Consider the following 14,887-nt stretch of genomic DNA (forward strand, 5'->3'; position numbering starts at 1 on the left):
AGAAGAAGCTTCCGGAAGTAGGTCGTGAGCGCCCAAGAACAAGTCCGGGGTAGTTACGGAGCTAGAGCTGAATTTATGCTGTTCGTGTGTTGATTTTAACAGCGACATCTTGATTGTAAGCTAAAGAATGATTTTCTGGTTCATGCGGACAGATTTTCGAGTTATTTGCAGTTGTTTTTACCGCATAAATCCGAAATTTTTAAACGTTTAGCTTGCAGATTCATGATTGCTAAATTTGCTAATGCTAACTTCAGCTAGCCCGTGTGCTTACACGTTTCATTTTGTGCGAGGAATGTTTGTTAACTTTATTAGCGGCATTTTGCACGCTTAACTGGTTAAAGGACACCTCATGTACTGGGCAAGATATGAACGAGAGAGTTAAAGTAATGTTAGAAAAGGTTAAAGTTATTTAAATGAGTTCGCGCCACCGCTTGCTGCTGCACGATTTTGGTTTCATTCATTTGCATGTTGTTTACGCCACTTTGTTTGAGTTTTATCTGAGTAAAGTGTGCTTCTTGTCATCTTTTCAGCCAAGACACTACTGCCAGGGGTAAAAAGAAGAGTGCAGTGTTTGCGTCTGGTGTTTGACATTGTAGGCTGGAGGTTTAAAGAGCCCTGCTGGGTTAGTTATCACGCTTTTACTGCCTTCTACTGGGTGGCAGTGAAGTAACGTGGGAATCTAAAGGGATGGACCAGAACAACAGCATACCAGCCTTCCAAGGGCTGGTGGCTTCCCCTCAGGTAACATGGGCTTTGTGTTTCATCATTAAGACTTTTTGAAAATTAAGTCACAGATTTAGCCATCCGTTGTTTCTTTATATTTATGCATCCAAGGAGCCACGTTTTCTTCTATTTTTGAAGTGGTCTTAAACAATAGTTCTTCAGGCTTTCTAAAGTTCTTAAAATGGGTGCTTTTCTCCACATTTTCAGTTCAGTCCCTGTTTTCATAGAAATCTTTTTTGTTTGTTAAACCACTTAAAATGACGTATGAGTCATTAAAGCATTAAAAAGGTACCTAATTCAAGGCATGTACCAGTGTTGTGTCTTGTGCTTCACTTCATTCATACATCTGCTGTATACTGAAGCCTCATCAGAAATGGTCTTAGTGGAACAATTATGGTCAAGAAGCCTTTCTTAAGAAAGGGAAACTGGAGGGGGAAATGCTACAACAAATTACACAAGAACTGGATTGAAAATCAGTGGTGAAGGGAAGAGGTCTAGAGCCATTCCCTGCAGGAAGTGAATTACTGTGATGACCTAAGACCATATACAATCAGGGATATTCAAAGACTTAAATCGATACAGGGTGAAATAGGTGTTGGTGATGCAAAGTGGGTGGACACAAAGTTTTACGTTTCTCAAATTTGAGGTGACTGAAGTGACTCCCAATGAGAATGAGGGATACTGCTGATGAATGTATGTTACTTATGCAACTGGAGCCTGCTTTCCAGTGATGAACCATTAGCGACAAAGTGATGGATGATGAGTAATTTCCTCCCCTTAAATCATCTTATGTGTTATTAAATATTAAGGTTGGGTGATTGGACAATATATTGACTATTGACGATAGGCTGAGCCTTTCACCGATCATTTTTACAAGAATGATTGATTTATTTATTTGCCTATGAGTAAGTTTGCTAATGATGTTGGTTAAAGCTAAGACAAGCAGTCAACGGAAAAAATAATTTAACTCAAACTCATAATAGAAAAAGGCAGTAGCCTATGTTCAGAAGAAAAAAACAACAATCATATTTTTAAAAAATTAAAAAAAAACCCACACACAATGGTGGGGAGGGAAACGGAGATACTGGCTAATAATCCAAAAAGTAGCTGTAATAATACTGAAACAAACAAGAAAAGAAGGTGAACTATTCCCTCCAAACAAAACATATAAATTCTAAATGCGCAAATCAGATTACATTACATCAAAAAGCCTGCACCTGCGTGAATATATTGTATATCGTTATTTATCGGGCCGACGATTGTCGTTTGGAAAATTTTACATATCATCCAACCTTACTAAGTATGATTTATTTCTAAAGTTACGTCTTTATTTCATGAAAAAAAGACACCTTGAGCTGTCACAGTTGTGATCTTTTCTGTTCTTTCACTGGTTGGAAATGGCTGTACTTCCAACAGAACCGACATATTCTTCATGGGTTTAAAGTCCGTGGAGAGACTGCTGTCATTTAGATTTTTCGTTTTATTTGTGTAAAGAGAAGAATCAGACCTAAAAACAAGAATACTAACACTGAGGGAACTGTCGTATATCTCTAGTTAGTTTCTGCTTCATTACGCCCTTCTTTTTGCTTTATCCCCATGCAGGGAGCCATGACTCCAGGCATGCCGCTCTTCAGCCCCATGATGCCATATGGCTCTGGTCTGACACCCCAGCCAGTGCAGAACACCAACAGTTTGTCAATACTGGAGGAACAGCAGAGGCAACAGCAGGCTCAGCAACAGCAGCAACAGGCACAACAGGCCAGCTCAGGTACTCCACAAGCTGTCATTTTTTTATCTTCCACATTTATTATGAGAAATCTTGGTTTTATTTAGCCGTGGTGGAAGTTAATCTCCGGTTACACATAAATAACCACCTTTTTTTTTTTTTTTCCCCCTTCGCAGGGACATCAGGGCAGACCCCTCAACTTTTCCACTCCCAGGCAGTGGGAGGCTCGACCACAACTGCACTGCCAGGAAACACCCCCCTCTTTACCACCCCGCTGACCCCCATGACCCCCATCACGCCGGCCACCCCTTCTTCAGAAACCTCTGGCATAGTACCGCAGCTACAGTATGTTTCACATCTCATCCCACCCACCCCCATTTTTGGTGATAACTGCTTTAAAAGGAAAGAAATTCCTGCACATATATTGAACCAAATTGTACTTTAAGGGAATGAAATTTTTAATTGTTTGTATGTCCTTCACTCAGTTGTTTTCTCTTGTTCTTTTCTCCCCTTCACTTTTAGAAATATAGTATCTACTGTAAACTTAGGCTGTAAACTGGATTTGAAGACCATTGCCCTGAGAGCCAGAAATGCAGAGTACAACCCAAAGGTGAGGCTCTTGGCTTTTTATTGCTCTACAGCTTACTGATGTGACTTTACTGGCTGCAGGCTACAAATTACAAATTGTGGATGTTCCTGGTAATTAATTTACTAGAAAGGCCTAAAGTCAAGAGTGCTGTGGCCCACTTGAAAACCAGGAATTCTGACAGGGCCCAAATCTTAAATATCCACTCTAATCAAAATAAAAGACAGAGTGGCGTATTTCCTTGATAATTGTATTCAAAAACTTAAACAACACAGGCCATTGGCTATAAATTGCTAATGCTACCCAATCATATGCAAAGTGACACAAACTTCAGTACAAGAGGAGTAAATTAAGGTCAGTGTAATGATTAATATAACAAATGAACTACCTCATATTTCCAGTTTTTAATTCATTTTTATATAATTAAATTCATTAATACAAATATGTAACTATAAATACTTGTGAGTGATTACAAACTGAATTTCTGTTATTACTTCGACGCACACTCTGGAATCCACTGTACTAGATAATAAACCAGAGAGAGAAACTCTCATCAGCTGATTAGTCTAAATTGGTCAAAAGAGACAGGGTGTGCTGTCTTTATATATATATATATATATATATTCTGTGGGTTTTTAAGATCCAGCTGAAACAGTTAGGTACATTTTGTTGCACAATGATTGGTCGTGTAGATTTGCACTACTACACACAGCTGTCAGCTACCTAATTTCCACCCTGTTTACAACTTCTCATCACATAGAGATATTGCAGAAAGTGATGTCATTACATATTACAACTAACGGTTATCTGGTGTTGTAAATCCATCCAGCTGTCCATAGCGTTCATTTTCTGCCTGTGATCTGGGTGTGGGACTCAGGGGCGGCAGTCTAAGCAGGGATGCCTTCTTCTGAGTCAGCCACTACCTCTAGAAGAGCTGTAAGAGATGGCTGGTGGGAGGAGAGTTAAACTGCTTTTGAAACTGAAAAAACACGTTAACAGACTTGTGTTCTTGTTTATTCTTGTAGTCGACTAGTTGCACACAGCTCTAGTCTCAACATCTTTCCTTCTTCAGCCCCCTGTTTAACTCACTTTTAAAAAATAAATATTTAAACATGTCTCCTCTACCGAACTCAAATATCTATATAGAATTAAAATCCCAGCTTGGATCAAATTCAAGCAGAAATTATTGTATTTTAAAAGTAACGTGTGTAATAATGGTCAGCCTCGCTGTCTCCGTTCATTAGCGTTTTGCTGCTGTCATCATGAGAATACGAGAGCCCAGGACCACTGCTCTGATCTTCAGCTCTGGAAAGATGGTCTGCACAGGAGCCAAGAGGTCAGATTACAGTTAAATTTTTTTATTTTATTTTTTTTACAAAAAAGGGGGGAAAAGTCTTTCTGCTTTACTTTACTAATATTTGACTGCTCCCCTGGGCTCTCGATGACATTTATCTTTCTAGTGAGGAGCAGTCGAGGTTAGCAGCCAGAAAATATGCGCGTGTTGTGCAGAAGCTCGGTTTTCCCGCCAAGTTCCTGGACTTCAAGATTCAGAACATGGTGGGCAGCTGTGATGTGAAGTTCCCCATTCGGCTGGAGGGATTGGTCCTCACACATCAGCAGTTTAGCAGGTAGTTTTTGTTTGTTTTAAAATGACTGAAAGCATGTGAATTGCAAAATTAAAAATGATTGTTAATGATTTTGTACTCTTTGCTTTTTAAGAACTAAAATAACCGACTTGTGTTTTGCAGCTACGAGCCGGAGCTGTTTCCAGGACTCATTTACAGAATGATCAAACCCCGAATTGTCCTGCTCATCTTTGTGTCTGGGAAAGTTGTACTCACAGGTAAGAGCCCATCCTGTCTGCTTAAAAAACAAAACATTTCTCTTTTGTGTGTATTAAACACAGGAGGAGAAGTTAAAGTTTGTTAGTCTTGTTTTCTAAATGTCCTCATGTCCTTGCCACTCATCGTAAATAAGATAAATTATTTTGATGTATGAGCCATACAAAAGAAATCGCGAGTCCAAGAATTAAACATGGAGTTGATGATACATTTAAAGTTGATACTGAACTGGACATTTTGTAGTTGGGAAAATGTTTCACACAGAATCTCTGCACAGTCGAATGATATACTGACTGTCGGAGAGACAGAAAGGATTTGATTTAATAGCTTCTCCAGTCGTAAATGATAAAGTTTGAGGGAGTTCCAGTCAGTTGATTTGTGTAGTTGGCGAAAATCAAATGAACAAAATATCTTCAAATAACCTCCTTGAACCCATGATCCAATGAATCTATAATAAAACTATATAAAACTATAATAGTACTAAACGTTGATCAATAGATGCTTTTTTTTTTTTGATTTCGTAACAGGAAATTGTTTTAAAGTGGATCGGGATAAAAATAATACAATAAATCTATAATAAACAAACAACAGTTAAAGTGCCACAGTGCATAGTGAGGACGTTATTCTGTGAGGGTGCAAACATTTTAAATTCAGTTTTCAAACTCTGTTAATGATTGTTGTGAATTAACTTTTGTAACTTACTGTACTCCCTGTTTTTGTTTAAGGTGCCAAAGTGAGAGGAGAGATCTACGACGCTTTTGAAAACATATACCCCATCCTCAAAGGCTTTCGGAAGACAACATAGACCCTGCATCTCTTCTTTTATCATCCCCACAACCCTGTTTCAAACATTGTTTTTTCTTTTTTAAGCTTCACATCAAGCATCAGCCTTACGCTGACCTCTTCATGTGGACCTCTGTAAGAGATGTGCTACAATGAAGTGATTCCCTCACTTTTACTTTTTGTCCCTACAGTATTTCATGTTATCTTAAAAGCAGGGTTTTAAGGATTGTCTTTTCTGTGTTATGATCTCACAAGTTTCTATATTTAAAAGTCAGTTTATTTCATACACATTTTAAGTCCTCTTTCGATTGTACATAAGATTGTAAGAAAGTGTAAAAACTGCTAATTAGAAAAGGGGCAGTCCTGGACTGTTTTATTTTATTTTTTGTTTTTTTGCAGTTAGTTTTCTACTTCTGGTTTTTATTAATTGCTCATATTTTATTTTGACATAATCAGCTCTGTAAGCCCCAAATCAGAGAGAGAGACTTCAAAACCGAACTCGCCTACTTTGCAAAGGTAGATTTCTTTCTAAATTTAAGGCCGGTAAGTTCAGCAGTTATTGACAGTGAATTCTCTTAAAGTTTGAAACACTTAAAGTTGAACTAAACTGATCCAAATCCTACAGCTGAAGTTGAGTAGTTCATCAGTTTGGTTTCCTGTTGCAATCCTGCTTAATTCTTTAATAGTTTGGAGTCGGTCTAAAATTTTCTCTGGAGCAGATAACATGTTGTAATTTTTGAAAGAAGTCTTTTAATGCTCAAACTTTCATGTGTATGTACATATAGAAATATTTTTTCTACTGTAAATAAGTGATTCCGACCTTGAAGGAGATGCTGCTCTGCAGATATTCTTTTTGTTTCTTTGACTAACAGGACAGCGTGTTTGTAAGATCACTGGCATTTAAGTTTAGCCAGGATTGAAATGTGACCTGCAAGAAAGACGCTATTAGCTTTGAGTACAAGAAGCGGCTGCCAACCTAATCCTGAATTTACATCTAGTGATTGATGGCAGGTAAAATATGCATCACGTTGCTGCATATTTTTAATATTTTTAATTTTAATAATTTGTTTTTGGCTAATCAAACCTATATTTAAGTTTTTTTTAGGTACGTTTTACAAACAGAAAAATATGACTCTGTCCTGGTTACTAGTGAACTGTGCTCAGACACACAGCTGGGGAAAAAAGCCGTTTAAATGTGTTTTAATTCTGGTCACGTTTTGATGTGCTTGTGTATCTCATGCAGGTTCAGCTGGGCACATCCTTCACACCAGTGTTAACACGTAGTTCTTAACCGGTTCAGAATATTTGATTGGCAGATCGTTTGGTTCACATGTTCAGTTAAGCCACTTTTATCAACTGTATGTATGGAAATCAATCAGGAACCTGTCGCATCTACATGCCTCTTAAACTGTTAATGTACTTCTCAGTGCGTTAATAAACTTGTACATACGGACTCCTTTGTTGGATCTGGGTCTTCTGTTGGATTAAGCACCGTTTTTGTTTGGTTAACCCCCTGTGTTTTGAATTCAATGTTATTTATGTCACCTCAAAGTGCTTTAATATTGCAAGCTAAGCACCCTACAATATTAAAAATACAAAAGCAACAATCGTGACTTACTATGAGGAAGCACTTGGTGATGGTGGGAAAGGAAAACTTCCTTTTAACAGGAAGAAACCTCTGGCAGAACCAGGCTCAGGGAGGGGCCTCGGACTATAGCAGAATCAGAATCAGAAAGGGGTTTATTGCCAAATGTTGAGCAGGTTTACAACATTAGGAAATTGCTGCTGTGCTTCAGTGCAAACATAGTGTCATAAATAGCACTTAAATAGACATGAAAAAATAAAAGTAGGGATAAGAATTAAAAGTGCTACATAGAAAGATATGTGCATGAGCGTAACTGCGTAGTGTTGTTCAGGGTCACTCAATTCAGCCATAATTGTAAACTTTAAAAGTTTTAATTCTAGAGAGGGTTTCCTGATTCCCAACCTGGGAGCTGGTTCCACAGAGGTGTCTGATAACTGAAGGCTCTGCCTCCCATTTTACTTTTGGAAATTCTAGGAACCACAAATGAGCCAGCAGTTTGAGAGGGAAGAGCTCTTACTAGGATAATATGGTACTAATTTTAGGTTAAATCCACAGCTGTAAACAGGTTTGGCAGTGGCTTCATCCTTGTTTCATATTATATAGCAGTAAAGGAGCATGCATCATAGCATACTGTAGCTGGTATCAAGTATTTGATGTGTTTTTCCTGTGCAGCCCTTTATCAGACTCGTTCATTAAAACATTCGGTTTTCTGTATCTGAATACATTTTAATTACTTAAATGTTCTGGCTAAGATACTTAACCTGAACTATGAATAGAGTTTGAAAGACGTAGTCAGTAACTTGAGGTGAGTCTTGCTGGTAAATGTCAGAATTTGTCTCAATTGGTGACTTATTGCTGTGGTTATTAAACTGTGTGGGTGGACGCTGGTGAGCCGCTGTGAGGTGATTAGTGGAAAAATCCAGATGTTTCTTTAAACATTGTTTTGCTAAATTTGTTTTTAATGATGCAACACACGTCTTTTTGCACACACGTCGTTTATACATTTGGAGATGGCATTTTACACTGATGTTTATGTTTGCACAAAGTTTATGATTAGTTAAATCTCCAGTCCATTTAACAGGGAGAGGCAGCATTACTCCCATGTGATTAGCTCAGTCAGCATAAGTAGTCAGCTCTTACCTGCAGCACCACACAGCTTTTTGACTGAATGACAAGTTCAGGTGAAACATTTGGATATGTCAACATCAGGTGTCCCACCAAGCCACGTGGGTGAACGAACACACTGAAGCGGAGTCGCCTAAACATATTAATGAAATCAGCACCACCTGTGCTTTTCCTGCTATGCATGAAACAAGGGACGCCCATCATCTTCATTCAGTCTGCGTGTGTTGATCTGAGCTGAAGTCCTGCTTCCAGATGAACTCGGGGCAGTACTGGTCGCTGCGTTCACAGCTGGCAGAGCACGTGTAGACAGCCGCAGTCCCCCAGTCAATGCTAGCTCCAGTCGAGTCCACGCTTAGACTGTTTAACAGCTGCGGCATCACCTACACACACACAGGATAGCAACAGCACAAACTTGTGAATAAATCAACCATTAGCGAAAGATTAATAATAATAATAATAATAATTATAATAATAATAATGGATACTTTATTGATCCCCATGGGGAAATTACTTGTTTTTCTCTGCATTTGACCCATTCACTCAGTGAAGCAGTGGGCAGCCCACTAAGCAGGCGCCCGGGGAGCAGTGTGTAGGGACGGTACCTTGCTCAGGGGTACCTCAGGGTAGCCGTTAAGTGGATTCGAACCGCCGACCTTCCGATCATGGGGCGACCACTTTACCTACTGAGCTATCCCTGCCCCTAAAGACCCGAGCAGGTCTTCAACAGATCAGCAGGTCGATTACCTGGAACTCAAACGTCCTCTTGGCACCACAGGTGCATGGTGGGATATCCTCATCTGAAGGGATGTGCTGAGAGGAGACCCACAAGGGAGAGCCCCCTCGACTGTAACGTATCACCTAGAAATGACAAACACTGTGAGATATGGACAGAAGAAAACAACCGTCTGGATCTTTTCAGCTCTTCTATTTTCTACCTGGTGAGGTTCAGGTGCGATCTTCTTCTTAAACCTCTGGAACACTTTACTGTCTTCAGTCTCGTGCATTGCCATCTCGTCCAGGTCGCTCTCTGCCAGGGCTGATAGAGAACAGAAGGGTCAGGATTGGTTATAAATTATAATGAAATAAATATACAGTGGGGCAAAAAAGTATTTAGTCAGCCACCGATTGTGCAAGTTCCCCCACTTAAAATGATGACAGAGGTCAGTAATTTGCACCAGAGGTACACTTCAACTGTGAGAGACAGAATGTGAGAAAAAAATCCATGAATCCACATGGTAGGATTTGTAAAGAATTTATTCGTAAATCAGGGTGGAAAATAAGTATTTGGTCACCTCAAACAAGGAAAATCTCTGGCTCTCACAGACCTGTAACGTCTTCTGTAAGAAGCTTTTCTGTCCCCCACTCGTTACCTGTATGAATGGCACCTGTTTGAACTCATCATCTGTATAAAAGACACCTGTCCACAGCCTCAAACAGTCAGACTCCAAACTCCGCCATGGCCAAGACCAAAGAGCTTTCGAAGGACACCAGGAAAAGTATTGTAGACCTGCACCAGACTGGGAAGAGTGAATCTACAATAGGCAAGCAGCTTGGTGTGAAAAAATCAACTGTGGGAGCAATCATCAGAAAATGGAAGACATACAAGACCACTGATAATCTCCCTCGATCTGGGGCTCCACGCAAGATCTCATCCCGTGGGGTCAAAATGATCATGAGAACGGTGAGCAAAGATCCCAGAACCACACGGGGGGACCTGGTGAATGACCTGCAGAGAGCTGGGACCAAAGTAACAAAGGTCACCATCAGTAACACACTACAACGGCAGGGAATCAAATCCCGCAGTGCCAGACGTGTTCCGCTGCTGAAGCCAGTGCATGTCCAGGCCCGTCTGAAGTTTGCCAGAGAGCACATGGATGATACAGCAGAGGATTGGGAGAATGTCATGTGGTCAGATGAAACCAAAGTAGAACTTTTTGGTATAAACTCAACTCGTCGTGTTTGGAGGAAGAAGAATACTGAGTTGCATCCCAAGAACACCATACCTACTGTGAAGCATGGGGGTGGAAACATCATGCTATGGGGCCGTTTTTCTGCCAAGGAGACAGGACGACTGATCCGTGTTAAGGACAGAATGAATGGGGCCATGTATCGTGAGATTTTGAGCCAAAACCTCCTTCCATCAGTGAGAACTTTGAAGATGAAACGAGGCTGGGTCTTCCAACATGACAATGATCCAAAACACACCGCCCGGGCAACAAAGGAGTGGCTCCGTAAGAAGCATTTGAAAGTCCTGGAGTGGCCTAGCCAGTCTCCAGACCTCAACCCCATAGAAAATCTGTGGCGGGAGTTGAAAGTCCGTGTTGCACGGCGACAGCCCCAAAACATCACTGCTCTCGAGAAGATCTGCATGGAGGAATGGGCCAAAATACCAGCTACTGTGTGTGCAAACCTGGTAAAGACCTATAGTAAACGTTTGACCTCTGTTATTGCCAACAAAGGTTATGTTACAAAGTATTGAGTTGTATTTTTGTTATTGACCAAATACTTATTTTCCACCCTGATTTACGAATAAATTCTTTACAAATCCTACCATGTGGATTCATGGATTTTTTTTTCACATTCTGTCTCTCACAGTTGAAGTGTACCTCTGGTGCAAATTACTGACCTCTGTCATCATTTTAGGTGGGGGAATTTGCACAATCGGTGGCTGACTAAATACTTTTTTGCCCCACTGTATACATCACTAAGACTGGACTTTTCTACATAAAAGTTCACTTTTCAATTGAAAACTGAGAAAAACTTTAACCTTTAACCTTACATTCTGCCAAGGCGGGACAATCCACACTCCTCTGAGTAATGATCCCTCCACCGTCCTCTTCTTCTTGTTCTCCTTCAGCCTCTTTGACATCTTTCTCCTCCTCCTCTGGCTCAGTGACCAGCTCAGTCTCAGGAAAGAGGAGCGGGGAGGGTGTAACAGGAGACCCTTCTAGACAGAGACGGACAAGTTTAGTCTTTCTAGTGATGAGAAATGACGGTCATAATTCTCTTAACTCAGGGAAAAGGATTATGGACCACTTCTCTTTTTATCCATCGCTTTTCTAAATATAGATACACTCTGGATCAGATCGGCTGCCCACTAAAGGGCTAACACCCATTTTACAATCACCAATTAATCTAAATGTACCGAGGGCTGTGAAATTACTCAAATATTATTTTCAATTACAACCTTAGCTTCCATCAATTAATAAAAGGTTTATTGTGCTGTTTTATGATTTTGAACTCATCACCTTTCTTTACTTTTGCCTCTTTATAAAAATCCAAATTCACTCCTTTCATTTTTTTTTTTTACTCTAAATTCATTTTATGTATTCATCTATTAAAATTTCAGAACCAGATTTCTTCTTTGGAAGGTTTAATGAACACAATCATTAAACTCAACACTGAAAAAATGTGATTACGATTTTTGCAGCTCCAGTAAATATCCCCCACACACACCTTGGCTGCAACACTCCTTCTTGTGAGATTGTTTCCAGTGGAGGGTCTGGTGGTGTTTTCCACAGTAGGTCACAGTGTGGCACCGAGAGCAGGCTTTGTTACCGGGGCATCCGCACACCCAACACAGTTTAACTCCCGAAACGGGCAACACACTCTGGCCCTCCTCAGCATCACAGGGTGGTTCATCCTCTAAAGGGAAGATGATAATTTTATATTTGTTGATATACAGTTTTGGTCAAAGGTTCACATACATACACATTTTTATACTCCACACAGGGTGAAAAGTATAGTATAAGGTTCAAATATATACATACACACTCTGTATATTTTGTTAAATGTTCTTTAGCAAATTGCACCTCAACCAGAAACTTTTGGTAGCTGGAAGGAACATCCAAGTGTGACAAAGTGGTTAAACTGGTATTCCATTCCTTCATTATTTCATCCACTTTGTGGAACCACCAGCACTACTAACAACAAAACAGTCCCAGAGTATGATGCTACCACCACCATATTCTTCTACAAATACTCAGAAATTGAATCTTGAATACTTCATTAAGAGTTAGGCAGCAAAAATTCACAAACCTGCTGGAGGGTCATAGGGGTAGAACTCGTTCCTCCTCTGTAACTGGTTTCTGAAAACTGGCATGAAGGAAAACACAGCTTTTTAAGAAATACTGCAAAATCTATTGAGAAAAATTAGTAGAATCAGACAACAACTCACAACATCACCCCTGGGAAGTGACAGACATCAAACAGTGAAGAACTACCTTTCATGCAGCGGCTGTCATTTCGCGTGTAGCACTCTGGAGTTTTGCAGCAGAAGAGAAAGAGCGTTCGGTGAAAACTTCTGTCCTGACCGGATATTGGTGCATACACCTGCAACAAGTCAGGTAAATCTAGTATTTATTTATTTATAGTGAATAAGGCTGAGGTGGGATGCAGAAGTTAAATTGGAGTTGACCCAGATTTGAGTATGTGTGCACTTAGGTATAGGGTGGGTGTGTGTGTGTGTGTGTGTGTGAGAGAGATCAGGCTTGTAAAAAGTACTTAATTAAAGTTGAAAAATACTCACACATTGTACACCACCTGGGTAATATGTTCAGATTCTTATATCAGAATATATATCAATAACCAGCCGGCTAATGAAGGTCTAGTACCTAAACCATGCAATTAAATATATTTTGGGGGATTCTAATTTATTAAGGATATATTTCAGTATGTACCTTTTTAGGAGGCTTATAAAATACAAATGTTTGACATGTGTGCCACTTTCCTTTCTTTGTGTTTATGCTGCTAAAAATGTTGTGTTAATATGTTTACTGTTTGTCTGTGAAGGTTCTCAGTCATCCAGGTCATCGTAGTCAAAGGAGCTTGCAAAGAAAAGCGTCTGGACTTCTTTAAGTTTACTGTTTAACTCTTTATACAGGACACCAAAACTGTAGTCTAAAAGTTATTTCAGTCTTTATATTATACTGTCAGCACATCTCTCTATACCACAGTACAGTACAGTGAAGTAAATATTTTTATGAAGTAGGATAACATGGCTCCTGGAGATTCACCTGCAGCAGGAAAACCATAGGCAGACGGCATATCTCACACTCCAGTCCGGGCAGAGAGGGCAGGCCTCTCTGGCTGAGCCACGCCGGCTTCCCTCCGACTTTACTCGGGAACTGAGGAGACCGAAGCCGCCACGGCTCCGCATCCTCCAGGAAACCCAGAACTACCTCCGCCGAGGACATACTGGTATTACAGAATATTTAACGAACAGACTCTAACCCTTACTAACGGAGCGTCTTCTACATCTCACAACCAAAACACATGCTGCTACAGTTCTGAAACTCGTCCGTGAGGAAACACAGCCCAGACTTTTGTTCCGTGGGCCTCGAAACTGTCACTCTGTTGGTAAATACTCATAAATATATGATAGTGCTTGGTGGCTTGAATTAACACGTTTGACTGCTATTCTACAAGTAGAGTTTTAATATGTTTTAATAAGTTTAACTTTAGTTGTATTTTGTTGTGTCCACCAGATGGCGCAAATGTCACACCTGTAGTCTAAAAAGTTTTACAAAAAGTCACGTTTGAATAATATAATTTCACGTTATTACAATATACATAATTATAACGTTCGTACATTATAATATTTATATTGTACTTTTCACGTTATAACGTGATATAGCTCTATTTTTCTTTCCCGAGGCTCCCCTCAATATTTATATTTTGCTTTAAATTGGAATTGGAGGGACTATGCTAGGAGGCTATTTCAGCTGTCATAAGGCTGGAATAGCAAGGCTAATAAGTAAGGCTAATAAAGCAAGAGGCAGAGGGGGGGGAAAAAAGAAAAAAAATCCCATCCATGTTCTTAAGACACAGTTCTCTGGGTTTTCTGGGGGTCTTTCAAAGTTTTTGTTAAGCTACTTAACACTTCCCTATGAGTCAGGCAAGCATAAAAACAACAGAATACAAGGGATGAATCAATGTTGTGTCTGGCCCTTCATCCACGCACTGTTCACTAATGCCTCATTCATTCATTCTCATTCTTAAGAAGGGGAAATAAGGGGGGGTTAAGGCAGAGGTATTAATAATTACACAAGAACTGGACTCAAAATCAGTAGCAGCGGATCTGATGGAGTGATGAATCATCATCAATGGAGGAGTTCAAGAGAGTTGAATGTCTACAGCCAACTGTAAAACACAGTGGAGGTACTGTTATGTTTTACAGCTGCATTTCAGCCTTGGTGTTGGGATCTTGTCAAAATTGATGAAATTATGAACGCAGAAAAGCACCATCAGTTTTGAAAAGCATCTGATTGGTAGCAGCTACAGTTCTTTTCTTTTTTTTTAGCATAGTAATGATCCCACTAAAAATGCAGCATATGCATACCTGGATAGAAAAACACACAATAGTCTCCCCAGAACCTGGACCCTAACATTACTGAAGAAGTGTGGGATCATTCAGTTCAGTTAAATTTTATATAGTGCCAAATTGCAACAGTCATCCCATGGTGCTTTATAACTATTTTAAGGTGAAGACCTTACAATAATACAGAAGGAAACAACAA

The 14,887-nt window shown here is 39.9% G+C and overlaps 2 protein-coding genes across 4 annotated transcripts; one reads left to right on the forward strand and one right to left on the reverse strand.

Annotated features, from left to right (window-relative positions):
- Positions 1–7: 7 nt before the first annotated feature.
- On the forward strand, positions 8–7,113 carry tbp (TATA box binding protein). Of its 2 annotated transcripts, none has more exons than XM_085452554.1 (9): positions 8–49; positions 531–741; positions 2,326–2,491; positions 2,626–2,794; positions 2,972–3,059; positions 4,280–4,371; positions 4,496–4,663; positions 4,784–4,878; positions 5,602–7,113. In XM_085452554.1, the coding sequence occupies exons 2-9, from the start codon at positions 688–690 to the stop codon at positions 5,679–5,681; spliced, it is 912 nt and encodes a 303-aa protein (XP_085308680.1). In that variant the 5' UTR covers positions 8–49; positions 531–687; the 3' UTR covers positions 5,682–7,113. The 2 variants fall into 2 exon arrangements, with proteins under 2 accessions (XP_085308680.1, XP_085308672.1); XM_085452546.1 differs by having other exon boundaries at positions 30–115.
- A 1,077-nt stretch (positions 7,114–8,190) lies between these two features.
- On the reverse strand, positions 8,191–13,690 carry pdcd2 (programmed cell death 2). 2 transcript variants are annotated; one of them, XM_085452574.1, is made up of 8 exons: positions 13,385–13,690; positions 12,593–12,701; positions 12,408–12,464; positions 11,826–12,014; positions 11,149–11,313; positions 9,305–9,405; positions 9,114–9,227; positions 8,191–8,749 (listed from the first exon to the last, which is right to left on the reverse strand). In XM_085452574.1, exons 1-8 carry the CDS (start codon positions 13,562–13,564, stop codon positions 8,576–8,578), a joined length of 1,089 nt encoding a protein of 362 aa, XP_085308700.1. In that variant the 5' UTR covers positions 13,565–13,690; the 3' UTR covers positions 8,191–8,575. The 2 variants fall into 2 exon arrangements, with proteins under 2 accessions (XP_085308700.1, XP_085308692.1); XM_085452566.1 differs by having other exon boundaries at positions 11,149–11,316.
- Between the last annotated feature and the right edge of the window lie 1,197 nt (positions 13,691–14,887).

This window comes from Copadichromis virginalis, linkage group LG1 (genome assembly GCF_057382275.1).
Source record: "Copadichromis virginalis isolate Kocher_CV1m ecotype Utaka linkage group LG1, C_Virginalis_male_GT1.1, whole genome shotgun sequence".
Taxonomy (NCBI): domain Eukaryota; kingdom Metazoa; phylum Chordata; class Actinopteri; order Cichliformes; family Cichlidae; genus Copadichromis; species Copadichromis virginalis.